The following is a 15,983-nucleotide window of genomic DNA, read 5'->3' on the forward strand; positions in this document are numbered from 1 at the left end:
CAGTAGATTCATTCACTGCCTCATCATGACAGAATGAAATATAAAAATAAATAAATAAATAAATAGATAACTGCACATTCGATACCTACGTCACAGTGCATTGGGGTTGGTTACGTAACAACTATTTCGATGTAAAGATAGAATAAATTTATTAGTTCTCTCTAAATTCTATTAATCAGACTATAAACGTCCAAGGTTATTCATAGTTTTGTGTGTTGGTACGTTATATCCGGCTGGCGGATGTTGTGGGTAAAATACATAAGCGCACAGCATCAATAGATAATTGAAGAGAAATTATGCACATAAGGTCGGAAAAGAGTATATGCATAGAAAAGTCAGAACAAGAAGGAAAAAAAAAAGAGAACGTAAAAGAAATAGGCTTACCAAAAAAAAAAACACAAAAAAAAAAACAACAAATTCAAACAACAGGAAAACATTTGCGACATGGAAAACAAACTGACATCGACGATGACACGTTAAGAATGTGATGTGGTTGTGTCGCTATGATTGTCTGGGTTGAGAAATGAAGAGAGAGAGAGAGAGAGAGAGAGAGAGAGAGAGAGAGAGAGAGAGAGAGAGAGAGAGAGAGAGAGAGAGAGAGAGAGAGAGAGAGAGAAGAGATGAGGGGAGGAGAAGAAGAAGAAGAGAGAAGAAGAAGAAGAAGAAGAAGAAGAAGAAGAAGAAGAAGAAGAAGAGAAGAGAAGAAGAAGAGAAGAAGAAGAAGAAGAAGAAGAAGAAGAAGAAGAAGAAGAAGAAGAAGAAGAAGAAGAAGAAGAAGAAGAAGAAGAAGAAGAAGAAGAAGAAGAAAGAAGAAGAAGAAGAAGAAGAAGAAGAAGAAGAAGAAGAAAGAAGAAGAAGAAGAAAGAAGAAGAAGAAGAAGAAAGAAGAAGAAGAAGAAGAAGAAGAAGAAGAAGAAAGAAGAGAAGAAGAAGAAGAAGAAAAAAAAGAGGAGGAGGAGGGGGGGGGGAGAGGAGGAGGAGGAGGAGAAGAAGAAGAGGAGGAGGAAGAAGAAGAGGAGGAGGACGAGATGTGGGCGACGACGACGATGGCGACGACGACGATTATATGATGATGATGATGATGATGATGATGATGATGATGATGGTTGGTGACGGTGATAAAAAAGTGAAAAACACAAAAAAGTGAAAAAGACTGCTGGGTTTTATAGATACCCGAGAGAGAGAGAGAGAGAGAGAGAGAGAGAGAGAGAGAGAGAGAGAGAGAGAGAGAGAGAGAGTGAGAGAGAGAGAACGCAAATAAATTTATAAACATAAATTATCTTATAGATAGAATGACGTTGACGTCACTTGGGTCTTGGTTATTGTTTTTTTGCCATAGGCGTTTATGAGTAATTCTCACTAAACTGTATTAACCAGACTCGAAACGTTTAAGGTTACACATAGTTTCGTGTGTTGATCCGTTATACCTCCGAATGGCAATGTTGTGAGCTTCTTAATCAAACGACACTATCTATAAGAAAATATGATAATATAATCAGTTCGACAAAGAGCACATTACATGAGCATTATCATTGTCAGCTAGTCCTGGAAATGGGGTCATAGTGCCCCAATATTCCTTCTAAAACAAAACTAAACGTTATATCGTGGCAATGATAGCCTACACCCCCCCCCCCCCCCCGCTCCGCTCCCCCACCCCCTTCAAATCCATGTTTTCCCAAGGGCTTCTTCCGTGATTTGCATACAAAATGTGAAGTGTAGCCTTCATTGTATTGCAATGCTGGCGACACAAAATACAATACTTTGGGAGAATGCCAGAATTCTGTGCTCTATCTTTTCTCATTTTATGCTCATCATCATTTTCCTTCCAAAGCAGTCTATCTCAATTTCCCATGGCATTCGTGCTGTTTTGGAATGAATTCATGGATTTATGCAGCACTTTTTTTTGTAGCACTTAACTGTTCATGAAGTAGGTGTTGTAGCAATTAGGGGAAAAAGGCAGATGGAAAACAAGAAGGAAAACAAATAAAGAAAAGACAAAAGAGGAAAAATGAAAGAGAAAATTTGAACATAACAATAACAAAAGAAAACCCCCCTTAGAACACTCCAACCATGTTATTGTTGTTGTTATTGTTTTTGTTGTTGTTGTTGTTGTTATTGTTGTTGTTGTTGTTAGTGCTGTTGTGGTATTGGGTTTGAGAGAGAGAGAGAGAGAGAGAGAGAGAGAGAGAGAGAGAGAGAGAGAGAGAGAGAGGGGGGGGGGGATTAACACTCTCTTTCTCTTGGCAAAGAGTTAATGACTAGGAATGTGATACACAATGCAGCAATAAAACATTTCTATGCATACGAAAACAATACAGATAATGTCGTGAATAGGCTAAAATGTTTTGCTAAACCAGGTCCCAGCAAACAGTATAAAATAAAGCCCATCTAAGTAACTAAATGGGTTTATTTTAAATCGACGAAACAGAAGATGTAAATAATAAAAAAAATAATAATTAGAAAAAATAAAGAAATAAAAACAAATAAACCACAGCCGTCCCAAATCAATAATCTTGTCTGTCTCACAAAGAACGCGAGAAGCAGGTCATCTTGCCCCTCACCAGTCAACTGCCGTACTCTGGAAAGACGCGTATTTCAAATTTTGGCCAGAAAATTCGTCTTTCAAAATATCGATCGATTTGAATGATCTTTGTCTTGGCAAAAACGCTCAAACTTGGCACCTCTCGAAGTCCCAGGTTTGAGCATTTTTGCCAAGATGAGGATCATTTAAATCGATCGATATTTTAAGGACGAGTTTTCTGGCCAAAATTTTAAATACGTGTCTTTCCAGAGTACGGCAGTAGTTGACTGGTTAAATAATCCCCCCGCCCTTTTTTTCTTCTCTCGTTTGTCAGTATCCGTGCCGTTATATAGCCCGAACACATTCGTTTCCGGAGCTATTCCCAATTAACAGATCCCGGATTATCATCAATCCATTCGTCATTATCAACATTGTACGGGGCTTCGTAGCCGACGGCCAAATAATTATCTCATCTTGTCACAAACTAAAGCAGTGTTGAACCTGACAAGTAATCGGATGGGTGATAGTGAGAGCAAAACTCTAGTCGACCCGTTGTGTCCTTGGGAAATGTAATCCATTACATGACCTAACTCACATTAAATTAGGTGTGTTGGTGTGATTGGGGGTCACGATAGCTCATTAGGTAGAGCACTCGCTTCACACACAAGTGGACCAAGAGCAATCCTGGGTGAAATCGAAATTTTTATTTTTTCAGATGTCCCAGATTTTAGAGTTTTTGCCAAGCGAGGGTCATTTAAATCGGACGATTTGGAAGGACGAGTTTTGTGGCCAAATGTTTAAAAACGTGGTTTCCAGTTGACGTAATTAACTGATTAGAGATGTACTGAGACTATCAGAAAGATGCGATCATTTTTATTTTTAGAATTAAAGAAACCCTTGATCATGTAAATAGCGTAATATTCATTACACGTACTCAAAGCGCTTCACAGGGCGCTTCTTAGCCAAGCGCATACTATCCATAAACGTTCACGAATTCATATAGTTCTGTGTGCTGATATGTTATATCCTGCTGATGGATGTTGTGAGTATTTTACCTAAACGGAAAGAATCAATAGATAGTATGCAGATGACGTCACTCAGGCCTTTGTTATTGTTTTTGCCATCCGCGTTTGTGAGTTGTTCTCACTGAACTGTATTAACCAGACTATAAAAGTTCATGGTTACACATGGTTTGTGTGTTGGTCCGTTATACTTCTGGATGGCAATGTTGTGAACTCCTTGGCCAAGCGCATTCTATCTATAGATAGTATGTATTTGGCTAAGAAGTTCACAACATTTGCCATCTGGCAGTAAAACTGGCCGACACACAAACTGTGTGTAACCTTGAAGGTTTATAGTCTAGTTAATACAGTTTAGTGAGAAGTACTCATAAACGCGGATGGCAAAAACAATAACAAAGACATAAGTGACGTCATCTTCGAACTATCTATAGGAAATAGAATGCGCTTGGCCAAGGAGTTCACAACATTGCATCCGGAAGTATAACGGATCAACACACAAACTCTGTGTAACCATGAACTTTTATAGTCTGGTTAATACAGTTTAGTGAGAAGTACTCATAAACGCGGATGGCAAAAACAATAACAAAGACATAAGTGACGTCATCTTCGAACTATCTATAGGAAATAGAATATAATCAGCTGATGCCGAGATCCCTTTGCGGGTTGTTATAATTCCCATCACTGATCGCATTCCATCGTTCGTCCACGTTCATGTTGTGATAACAAATATTATTTTTGGATCGGAAATCAGGTTATGGTGATGTAGAAGAGGGGAGAGGAGTTTTGAAGAGAAAACAGATAGAGGAAGGGAGGAAGAGGAGTATTAATGTGAGGAGGAGGTGGAGGAGGAAAGAGAGGGAAAAGATGCATACGATATGACTCCGGAAAGAGAAGAAGAGGAATGGGAGGGAGAGGAGGCGGATGAGTAAGAGTGAGAGGATATGATTGATCGATAACTAAGGACAATTACTGATTACCATTCCACAAATAACAAAATAAAGATAAGACCGATGATCACAATAATATTATATATAAACATCGAAGCGACTCATCCCATTAATTCTAATACCATTAGATTATTGTTATTGTTGTAGCTGATGCTGGAAATGGGGACATTGCTTGACCCAGTTCTATTTATTCTTTTAAAAAACCAGTCTGTAATTGGGTCACCCTTTCGATACCACTCGTAAAACAAGCGGTGGTAGTATTAGTATTAGTCGTCATCAGAAGAAACAAGCTGCCTACTAGGTCTTTTGTTTCTTTCTTGTGGGAGGTGGAGAAAATTACAGGTTCGGATTGATCGACTCGTTGTTCTCATTCTGATGACGGGTTACATTTTCTTCTGTTTCTTTTTCATGGTGAAGGCATTTTCTATTTTAGGGCATCAAACAGTGGTTTGCACTAAGTACTAAGAGAGAGAGAGAGAGAGAGAGAGAGAGAGAGAGAGAGAGAGAGAGAGAGAGAGGAAGATAGAGAGAGAGATAGATAGATAGATAGATAGATAGATAGATAGACAGATATATATTTATATATATATATTATATATATATATATATATATAGATAATAGAGAGAGAGAGAGAGACAGAGAGAGAGAGACAGAGAGAGACAGAGAGACAGAGAGAGAGAGAGAGAGAGAGAGAGAGAGCATGTCAGTTATAATTTCATATAAACCAATGACTTATACGAGAACAATAAATTTTTAATCCACCGATAAAAGAAACTAGAAAACGTATGGCGGCCACAAAGATCACAAAGGTTGTCAATCGATCAAACTGAATAAGTTAACAAATTACTATATTTTTAAAAAAGTAAGAAAGAAAGGAGGAAAAAAAAAAAGATAAAAAATCTGAAAGAAAATTAATTTGATCACATGACGTGAATTTTATGATAGACAGTCCTAATTTGTCACATGTAAGAGAAAGGTGATTTCATGACACGGATCTGTGTCAGCACAGTTGTAACTTACGTTCTCTAATCATTTCACTGCCGTGCTCTAGACAAACATATATTATATTTAAAAATTTGGCCAGAAAACTAGTCCTCCGAACATCGATCCATTTAAATGACCCTCATCTTGGCAAAAATCTCTCAAACCTGGGACTTCGCGAAGTCATTAGATTTCAATATATAAATTTACGATTTGACCTTAAATGTATTTAACATAGTTTTATAGACATGTATATTATGAGAACTATGGCACGGAACTTATCATTTCAACAGACTTTTATTGAATCGAAGATGCATATTATAATATATTATTTTTCTGCGGGGCAGCAAAGCAATTGGATTCTATGAAATTCTACGGAATTTTCGTTATAGTGGGCTGGCCTGACACGGTGAGAAAATATGCGTAAAGGGACGTTCCCAAGGACTTGAACTTTCGACCTGCAGGTCACGACTAGTCGAGGATCACATCACTTTACCAAAAAGCCGCATTTTCATCATACTTTGTTTATCATTTATAGATCTAAATTCTCATTTCTCTTTTCTATTCTTTGTGCATCACCAACTTAACCAATCAACTGCCATACTCTAGAAAATCTCGTTTTTAAAAACTTGGCCAGAAAACTTATTCTTCAACTATCGATCGATTTAAATGACCCTCTTCTTGGCAAAAACTCTCAAACCTGTGAACTCGCGAAGTCCCAAGTTTGAGAGTTTTTGCCATGATGAGGGTTATTTAAATCGATCGATATTTTTGAAGGACGAGTTTTCTGGCCAGATTTTTAAAAACGTGTTTTTCTAGAGTACGGCAGTTGACTGGTAAATTATGTTATACTGATATATAATTTGTTTTGTCACATGACAAAAACACACAAGACAATAATTTTTTACTAATGTGTACTGTTTCCCCCAATGGCGATGGTTTTTGACTTGTTTATTTCCAATGGTCGTTCAGGTAGTTTTTATCCAATTTTCAGGTCAAGGTTGACCACATAAGTGACCTGACCCGGTTCATTGACTACTGTGACAGTGACTCATTCTACCATCAGTGATAATACATTGGGAGTCTATATTATGATGATGTTGATGCTGATGATGATGATAATGTATGTTATTACACGACAGCACATACCATTATTATCTTATCATGGAATCGATCATTAGATTAGAATGATAATAAATTACTATATACCGCCACTACTCAATCGATGATCAAAGTAAACGGAAATCCAACATTCATAGGAAAATACGGGTGAGATATAGGTCAGTTTTAAGGAGAAATTAAAAGGTTAGTATCTCGTATAAAAATAAAATATTTTCACAGGTTATTTGGCCCACTTGCATTTATTTGCAGGTCTGATAACCCAATACTTTATGGGCTCATTGTTGTAATGGTAATCTAAAATAAATGAGCAAGAGTCCATTACAACAATGTTAAACTTGGCCCAAAAGCGGGATCGGATATCAGACCTGCATATGTGTTCACGTCGACTGTTGCCTTTGTAAAAAGAAAGCCTGACACGGACCAAAACATTACATCAAAATACGAGGCCAGGTCACCGACAAGAAAGCAAATCGTGAGTTGTATTCGATAGATCAACCAATGGGATCCTTTAATTTGTTTCATTGAGCACAACTAACAACTACTCACAAGGCGGTACATTAACCTAAAGAGGACGTCACAACAGAAGTCCAAGTATCAGACTATTGATGCTGTTTGATTGGCTAAGAAGCTCACAACATTGCCATCCGGAAATATAACGGACCAACACACACAAAACTATGCGTTACCTTAAACGTTTATATAGTCTGATTTATAGATAGTATGCGCTTGGCTAAGAAGCTCATAACATTGCCATCCGGAAGTATAGCGGACACAAAACTATGTGTAACCATGAACTTTTATAGTCTGGTTAATACAGTTTAGTAAGAATCACTCACAAACGCGGATGGCAAAATACAATAGCAAAGGCTTGAGTGACGTCATCTTCGTTCTATCTTTACAGTTTAGTGAGAATTACTCAAGAGCGTTGATGGCAAAGTACAGTAACAAAGACCCGAGTGACATCAACTTCATTCTATCTATAGATAGATCGAAGTTGACGTCTTTCAGGTCTTTGTTATTGTCTTTTGCCATCCACTTTTATGAGTAATTTTCACTGAACTGTATTATCCAGACTATAAAAGTTCATGGTTACACATAATTTTGTGTGTTGGTACGTTATACTTCCGGATGGCAAGCTGTGAACTTCTAAGCCAAGTGCATATTATCTATAGATAAAACGAAGATGACGTCACTCAAGCCTTTGTTATTGTATTTTGCCATCCGCGTGTGTGAGTGATTCTCACTAAACTATATTAACCAGACTATAAACGTTTAAGATTACACATGGTTTTGTGTGTTGGTTCGTTATACTTCTGGATGGCAATGATATGAGTTTCTAAGCCAAGCGCATACTATCTATAGATAGTATGCGCTTGGCTAAGAAGCTCATAACATTGCCATCCGGAAGTATAACGGGCCAACACACAAAACTGTATGTATCCATGAACGTTTATAGTCAGGTTAATAGATAGAATGCGCTTGGCCAAGGAGTTCACAACATTGCCATCCGGAAGTATAACGTACCAACACACAAACTTTGTGTAACCATGAACTTTTATAGTTTGGTTAATACAGTTTAGTGAGAACAACTCACAAACGCGGATGGCAAAAACAATAACAAAGGCCTGAGTGACGTCATCTGCATACTATCTATACAGTTCAGTGAGCATTACTCATAAACGCGGATGGCAAAAAACAATAACAAAGACTTGAGTGACGTCATTTTCGAACTATCTATAGTCTGGTTAATACCGTTTAGTGAGAATTACTCGTAAATGGATTGCACAAAAACAAAAACAAAGACCTGAGTGACGTCAACTTCGTTCCATCTATAGATAGTATGCGCTTGGCTAAGAAGCTCATAACATTGCCATCCGGAAGTATAACGGACCAACACACAAAACTGTGTGTATCCATGAACTTTTATAGTCAGGTTAATACAGTTTAGTGAGAATTCCTCATAAAAATGGATGGCAAAAAACAAAAACAAAGACCCGAGTGACGTCACTTTACCATTCGTTCTATACATGTTGTGAGCTTCTTAGCCAAGCGCATACTATCAATAAGTTAACGAAGGCTGCGCATGGACATCATTTTATTTATCTATTTGTTTCCATATGGATCCCTTTTATTTTGAAGATCATTTGATTTAACAAGTTAACCGCCGTACTTTTGGAAGACACGTTGGTATTCAAAAATTTGGTCAGAAAAACTCGTCCTTCAAATATCGATCGATTTAAATGACCCACATCCTGGCAAAAACTCTCAAACCTGGGACCTCACCGACTGGCACCTATAGATAGTATGCAGATGACGTCACTCAGGCCTTTGTTATTGTTTTTGCCATCCGCGTTTGTGAGTTGTTCTCACTAAACTGTATTAACCAGACTATAAAAGTTCATGGTTACACAGAGTTTGTGTGTTGGTCCGTTATACTTCCGGATGGCAATGTTGTGAACTCCTTGGCCAAGCGCATTCTATCTATACAAACGCTCAGGTGACTTCAAAATCAAATTAAATGCATTAGGTATATAATTCTATTGTAAAAATAAATAAATAAATAAATAAATAAATAAATAAATAAATAAATAAAAAAACACAAAATAGAAAAAGCAAAAAATACAAAACAAAAACAAATAAAACACACACACACGCAAGCACACACACACACACGCAGGCACACACACACACACACACACACACAAACACACACACACACGCACAGCGACAAAACAAAATGAAACAAAACAAAACAACAACAACAAAAAACAAAACAAACCCCAAAATATATCAAAATATATAAATTAATAAAAACAACAAACGAAATACCCACCAAACCCCAAACCAAACCAAAACAAACAAATAACAACAACAATACAAAAACAAAAAAAAAAAGAAAAAAAAGGAAAACAACAACAACAAACAAACAAACAAAAACAAAACAAAACAAGAAAACCCCAACAAAACAACAGACGATGAGTCATGCCTGCTGTTTGTTAGAGTTGACACAATGATGGTATGGATAAGGGCTAATCTATTTTAACATTCTGTTGTTCTCTCATAATATGGGTTTGCACCTCCCCGCACTTTTGAATTTTATCATCAGCACATTTTAAAACTATTTTGATCATTATTTATAGCACAGCACACGACTCACACGCGAAAGAGAACATGTCGGCTCAGGTTCAATCGGAGCCTCCGTTAACTCAGAACCCGACAAATCCCAATACATTTGGGCGACGTGGTCTTGTGGTATGACACTCGCTTTTGGAACGGAAGGTCCTGGGTTCGAGCCTCGTTCGACGCATTGTTGAGTCCTTGGAAAAGGCTCTTTACTCACATTCTCTCACCGAACTCAGGTGTAAATGAATACCTGGCCGTTAACAGCGTTGTCTCTGTCCGAAAAAAATTGAAATATTGCCTCACAGGCGCCATGACACGTCCAACATGTTAAATGTGGCTGTTGGCTAGGGACCACTTGTAAAGCGTTTTGAGCATGTTTAGTGGATATTGCGCTATTTAAATGCTTAAGTTTAGTTTTGAAATTACGCCGAAAACACAGGGCGACGATCATCAAAAGCACGTGAAAAGTGAGTGGCCGTTTGTCGGGTGCAAGATAGCCAATAATGATCCCATTGGTTGAACCACTGAATACAAATCACTGTTTTTCTTTCTTTTGGTAAAAAAGAGTCTTCTATTGTGTTGTAATTTTCTGGTGAGTGTGTAGCCTTTGTTAACGTATGCTGTGCGTTTAGGTAAAAAAACCCACAACGTCTGCCAGTCGATATAATATACCAACACACTGAACTGTGTAACATTGATCGTTAATAGTCTGATTAATATAATTTAGTGAGAACATCACTAACAGGTTGTTTTAAAATAATAACAAAGAGCTAAGTGACGTCAACGTCGTTCCATCTATAAGAAGGTTACGATCAATGTCGGGTCTTTTTTTTTTTACCTTTTTGTCTCTTTCTTATTGGATTACTTGGTTTGTTAAATTAGGCGGAAAGCACTTTGTGATAAACTTGCGTCTTATCTAAAAAAAAAAAAACTAAAAAAATCTATAACATAAAAGGGATCAAATGAAGTGCTCTACCAACCAAAATATCCCGCATCACCTTCTGGTTAGATTAAATAAATGTAGCCAAACTTTTTGATTTCTCAGTGTTAGATCTTATCAGTGATAAACACTTAAAAGTTTTCAAAGTGTAATTTCTTCGCGAGATGTAAGTTTGATATCAACTGACACCATTTATTGTCCTTTCATCATTTCTAATGTGTTAAATGGTCAAGTGAACAAGTTGAGGATTAATGATGTTGCTAGAGTAAAATTAAAAAATAGAAAATTGAAAGCACATGAACAAACACCCGCCTCCCCCCCCCCAAAAAAAAAACAACAAAAAAACAAAACAAAACAACAAAACAAACAAACAAATCCCCCCCCCCCAAAAAAAAAAAACAAAAAAAAAACAAACAAAAACTAACCCCAAGAAACAAACAACAAAACAAACAATCAAAAAATAAAAATAATAAACAAACACTAACAAACCAAAAAGCAAAAAAACAAAACAAAACAAAACAAAAAAAAACCCATAAAAAACAAACAAAAAAAACAAAAAACAAAACAAAACAAAACAAAACAAAACAACAAACAACAACAACAACAACAACAAAATAAATAAATAAAAAAAACATACCCCGACCCAACAAAAGTGATAAAAGTGAATCGGAATCGGTCTTGTCCAGGTTACAGTACAACGCCTTAATTCTCGTCCTAGCCAGTCCGATAAATAATCGATACACAAAGCTCTATATTCATTTTTCTTGTACGTTGATTACATCGATGTTATTATGCAAATCCATCCCAGAGAACGAATTGGTGATTTTCCGACAAGATATCAATTTCGATTAATACTTGAGGACAAATAGGGAGTGATGCTGATATAATATCATGACACCTACTGACTTCATTTTGGTCCTTTCATTATTTATAATGTGTTGAACAGCCAAGGGAACAAGCTGATTAATGATCTTGATTAAGTGGGGGAAAAAATGTTAGAAGAAAAATGAAACCCAACCAACCCCCCCCCCCCCCCAAAAAAAAAAAAACAAAACAAAACAAAAAAAAAACAAACAAAAAAACATACAAACAAACAAAATAAGAAGCAACAAGCAAACCCACCCCAACAAAAGTGGTAAAAGTGAATCGGTCTTGTAACGCCTGAATTCCGTCCTAGCCAGTCCGATAAATAATCGATGCACAAACCTCTACATTCTTTTTTCTATACGTCGATTATATCGATATTATTATGCAAATTCGAGAGAACTGGTTATTATCCGACCAATGTAAAGATATCAATTTCCATCATTATTCTTTTCTTTAAGCAAATAACAACAAATAAACGACAACAACAACAAAAATTTACTATTATTACCGTAATAACAAAACAAGTCCTATCTCGAATTCTTTAATAACAGGTCGTGATCTTTGAATTATAATAGAGTCTGATAAAATTATTTTGGTTTTAACGGTTGGTTGAATCTGAAAACCATCAACACCAACGTGTGCTTGTTATCAGGTCTGATAAGTCAAATCGTTATGAGCTCATTGTTGTAATGGAAATTCTCTCAAACCAACGCAACATAATAATGTCCGTTACAACAATGCTAAATCAAGACCGTAATTGCGTTCGGTTATCAGACCTGTAAATCTGTGCACAATGACGTGTACAAAGGCGGTCGTAAGCCATAATCTATGAGCACAAAGACGACGGAAACAACGACAATTTTACGGAATTAAATAACACACCACCTATAAAAATAAAAAAAAAATAATTTAAAAAATTCAACAGAAAAAAAAAGAAAAAAAGCATGAAAAAAGAAATACAAAGAAAAAAAAAGAGAAAGAAAAAAAGGAAAACAAAAAACAATAATATATCGGAAGAAAAGAAAAACGGCCATCTTAACCACATAGAAATCCACAGCTTACCAAACGACGTATCCATTCAAACAAAGAGAACAAATCAACACCTCTACCTTGACGATATTGTAGCAGAACTCCCACAAAACTGATAACTTTTTGTATCGGCTGGGCCTTGGGGCTCAGCTCTATAAATATACAACCAAATTTGGAGATCGATGGAAGTCACGTGACGCCGGGATGTGCCAGACGGCTGGATTGAGAGCATTTATTATGAAAATTCTTGGAAACGTTTAAAGCCTTGTATTTGCCCCATACATAATGCATGAATGGCCTTTATGTCGAACGTGAGTTATTGGTGAAAACATTCCGATATCTATACATATTAAGTGATGATAAGGCTAGAAGAAGAAAAAGAATGAATTGGATAGTTGGTGGTAAATGGTGATGAGGCAAAATCGATAGACACAGACGTGTACTTATTTGGAGGTCTGAAAACTCAAATTGTTATGGGCCCATTTTGTTGTAATGGACATTTTTAAAAACAACAAAACTTGAGCTTTTATATAGCGCAATATCCACTAAACGTGCTCAAGGCGCTTTACAAGGGGTTCTGACCAAAAGCAACACGAAACATGTAGAGCGAGACATGACGCCTGTTAGGCGATGTTACTAATTTTTTTCTGACAGAGAAAACGCTGCTGACGGCCAGGTACTTATTTTACACATGAGTAAGGTGAGAGAATGTAAGTAAATAGTCTTTTCCAAGGACTCAACTATGCGCCGAAAGAGGCTCGAACCCAGGACCTTCCGATCCGAAAGCGAATGTCATACCACAAGACCATATAGCCGCACAAATTACTATCAAAATATTGTCCATTGCAACAATGTTAAAACAGGCCTATGATTGCGTTCATTTATTATTCCTGTGAAAACGTTCACATATCCATTTCAGAACAGGTTAAAGATTTGAGTTTTTGGGATTGTATTTATTTTCTTATATTTTGCTTTCTTGCTTTGTCTAACACTTTTCATTTACGCTTGTTCAGGTCTTTATCGTACACCGGTGCCTGCTCCTTAATTCTTCAAATTTTGATATCTTATAAACAGGAGATGTTGGACAAAAAAATGTAGGAGTATAAATAGAGATAGCTTGTCAATGAATTAACATAGAGGAACAAATAAGCTGTCAAATGCTAGGAAATTATTTAATGTCTTATTCTGTTAGCAGTCCTCAATATTTATTGAAATGACAGTTTTCTGGCCAAATTAAACAAACGGAAAAGAAAGAAGAAAAGATTATCATCATTGTATGACAGAAGAATAGGTGGGTACACTAGATAACGGGGCGCATGTGCACACACTCATACACACATACAAAGTCACTGAGGTAGAGAGATAGATAGGAAGATAAACAGAGAAGGAGAAAGAAAGAAAGAAAGAAAGAAAGAAAGAGAGAGAGAGAGAGAGAGAGAGAGAGAGAGAGAGAGAGAGAGAGAGAGAGAGGAGAGAGACTTTTGAGTGTAGAAACGGCCGCCTAGGACGTATGTGAGTCGCTTTTTACTCATATATGAGTAGAGAGATAGATAAATAGATAGATAGCTTGGCACGCACACACACACACACACACACACAGAGAGAGAGAGAGAGGGAGAGAGAGAGTGGGGGAGAGATAGATAGATAGATAGAAAGATAGAGAGAGAGGGGGGGAGAGAGAGAGAGAAGAGAGAAGAGAGAGAGAGAGAGAGAGAGAGAGAGAGAGAGAGAGAGAGAGATCCTCCTTTTCATCAATGTACATCTCTCTCATGTTTTCCTCTTCCTTTTCATATCCCCCTCCACTCTTCCTCTCTCGTCGTTTGCATGACAAGAGACGCAATGAATCACTTTGATGACCCAAAATTTTTAATGATATCAATGATGATGTTGATTACAATGAATGATAATGATGATAATTTGACGATGATGATGATGATGATGATAATGATGATGATGATGATGATGATGATGATGATGATGATGATGATACATAATATGAAAATCACAGCACAGGACTGGCATCATAAGAATATATTTTTAAAGAATTGGTCAAAGTATAGAAGTAGCATTTTACTCCATTGATTGAAAAATGAAAGCGGATTGTATATGAAAACCCTGGGTAGCTCAGTTGCTAAAATAATGTAAACACTTTACAAAGAGCCTTAAGACATTTCTGAACATTCATGAGAAAGAATGACGTTTGAAAGGCGCTATTATATTATATATATATATATATATATATATATATATATATATATATATATTATATATATATATATATATATATATATATATATATATATATAATAGCGCCATATCTTTTTAACACCTGAGTATGGTGAGAAAATGTGCGTAAAGACTTTTCTGGGAACTCAAATTGGCACCGTCGACAGCACGATTTAAACCTGAAGGCTACAGGCCGAGAATTATACCGTAGACCAGTAGACCATAAAGCCGCACTCGACTTAAAAGCGTCATACTTGATTGGATGGCTGGGCCCTTTATACTTTATATTTTTCGGAAGGTACTTTACGATATAATTGCGTCATAGCGAATGGGTAACAAACGGTCGCTCTCGGTTTAATACCACAACACATCGCATCAATCTCGGCTCTCATCAGTCTTTCTTTTATTATTTTATTATTATTTTTTAATTTTTGTATCTAGTCTAATGCATATCTACAATATTAAGAAATTGATTTTTAAAAAAATAGAAAACGAACTTAAACGTAAAACGATTGAAACAATGAATTGTAACAAATAATTGCAAATGAATTCATGAATAAATTACGAATGAATGATTGAATGAATGATTGAATGAATGATTGAATGAATGAATGAATGAATGAATGAATGAATGATGGAATGCATGAATGAATGATTGATAAGATAAGATAAGGTAAAACAAAGCAAACTTACCGGGTTAAAGAATAGAAAATCCTTTTGATAAAGGAATGCAAAGGTATGAGCCAATGAATTAGTAGATAGTAAACGTTTGTGTTGTTATCTTTTGTAGATTTCTATCAATAAAACGTATCACCGTGACAACTATAATTTAGACATAACAGTCAAGTCGCCAAAGGACAGCTTGAATTCAAGTGAGACTTGGCGAAAAGCAGCCTCTGTCATTACACCTTGACAAGCGAAACAAGCGACCGTTGAGGTAACAATTTTGAATTGCCAGTTTGGCCAATGTGAAGCCAAATGAAAAGTAATTTATTGTTCTAGCATAAAAAATGAATTTGCTTTATTGACAGGTTTAATTTGATAATTATTATCAAAACATATTTTACATGTTATATGGAAGATATGATCTGCTGATATTCACAGAGAAAACAGAGCTTTTGTAAAAACAATACAGACACTCTTACACGGGGATTAGAAAATCAAGAAACATTCGTACTCAAATGATAATGAAACTTACGTTTAAC

General features: G+C 36.3%; 1 protein-coding gene across 8 annotated transcripts in view; it reads right to left on the reverse strand.

Moving 5' to 3' along the window:
* The window catches only part of LOC144972676 (LLGL scribble cell polarity complex component 2-like), a 93,700-nt gene extending 77,969 nt beyond the window's left edge, over positions 1-15,731 (reverse strand). For 4 of the 8 annotated variants that reach the window (XM_078914189.1, XM_078914180.1, XM_078914186.1 and 1 more), the window contains exon 1: positions 15,472-15,731. Coding sequence is in view for 4 of the 8 variants with exons in the window: in XM_078914171.1 (XP_078770297.1) it covers positions 12,586-12,601 (16 nt within the window). In the remaining 4 variants the exon portion in view is untranslated. Of the gene's footprint in view, positions 1-12,585; positions 12,679-15,471 lie in introns of those variants that run through there. The other 4 variants (XM_078914187.1, XM_078914178.1, XM_078914183.1 and 1 more) reach the window with 2 other exon arrangements.
* Between the last annotated feature and the right edge of the window lie 252 nt (positions 15,732-15,983).

The sequence above is a fragment of the Berghia stephanieae genome, chromosome 5 (genome assembly GCF_034508935.2).
Source record: "Berghia stephanieae isolate SIO BIC M18660-M18661 chromosome 5, UCSD_Bste_1.3, whole genome shotgun sequence".
NCBI lineage: Eukaryota > Metazoa > Mollusca > Gastropoda > Nudibranchia > Aeolidiidae > Berghia > Berghia stephanieae.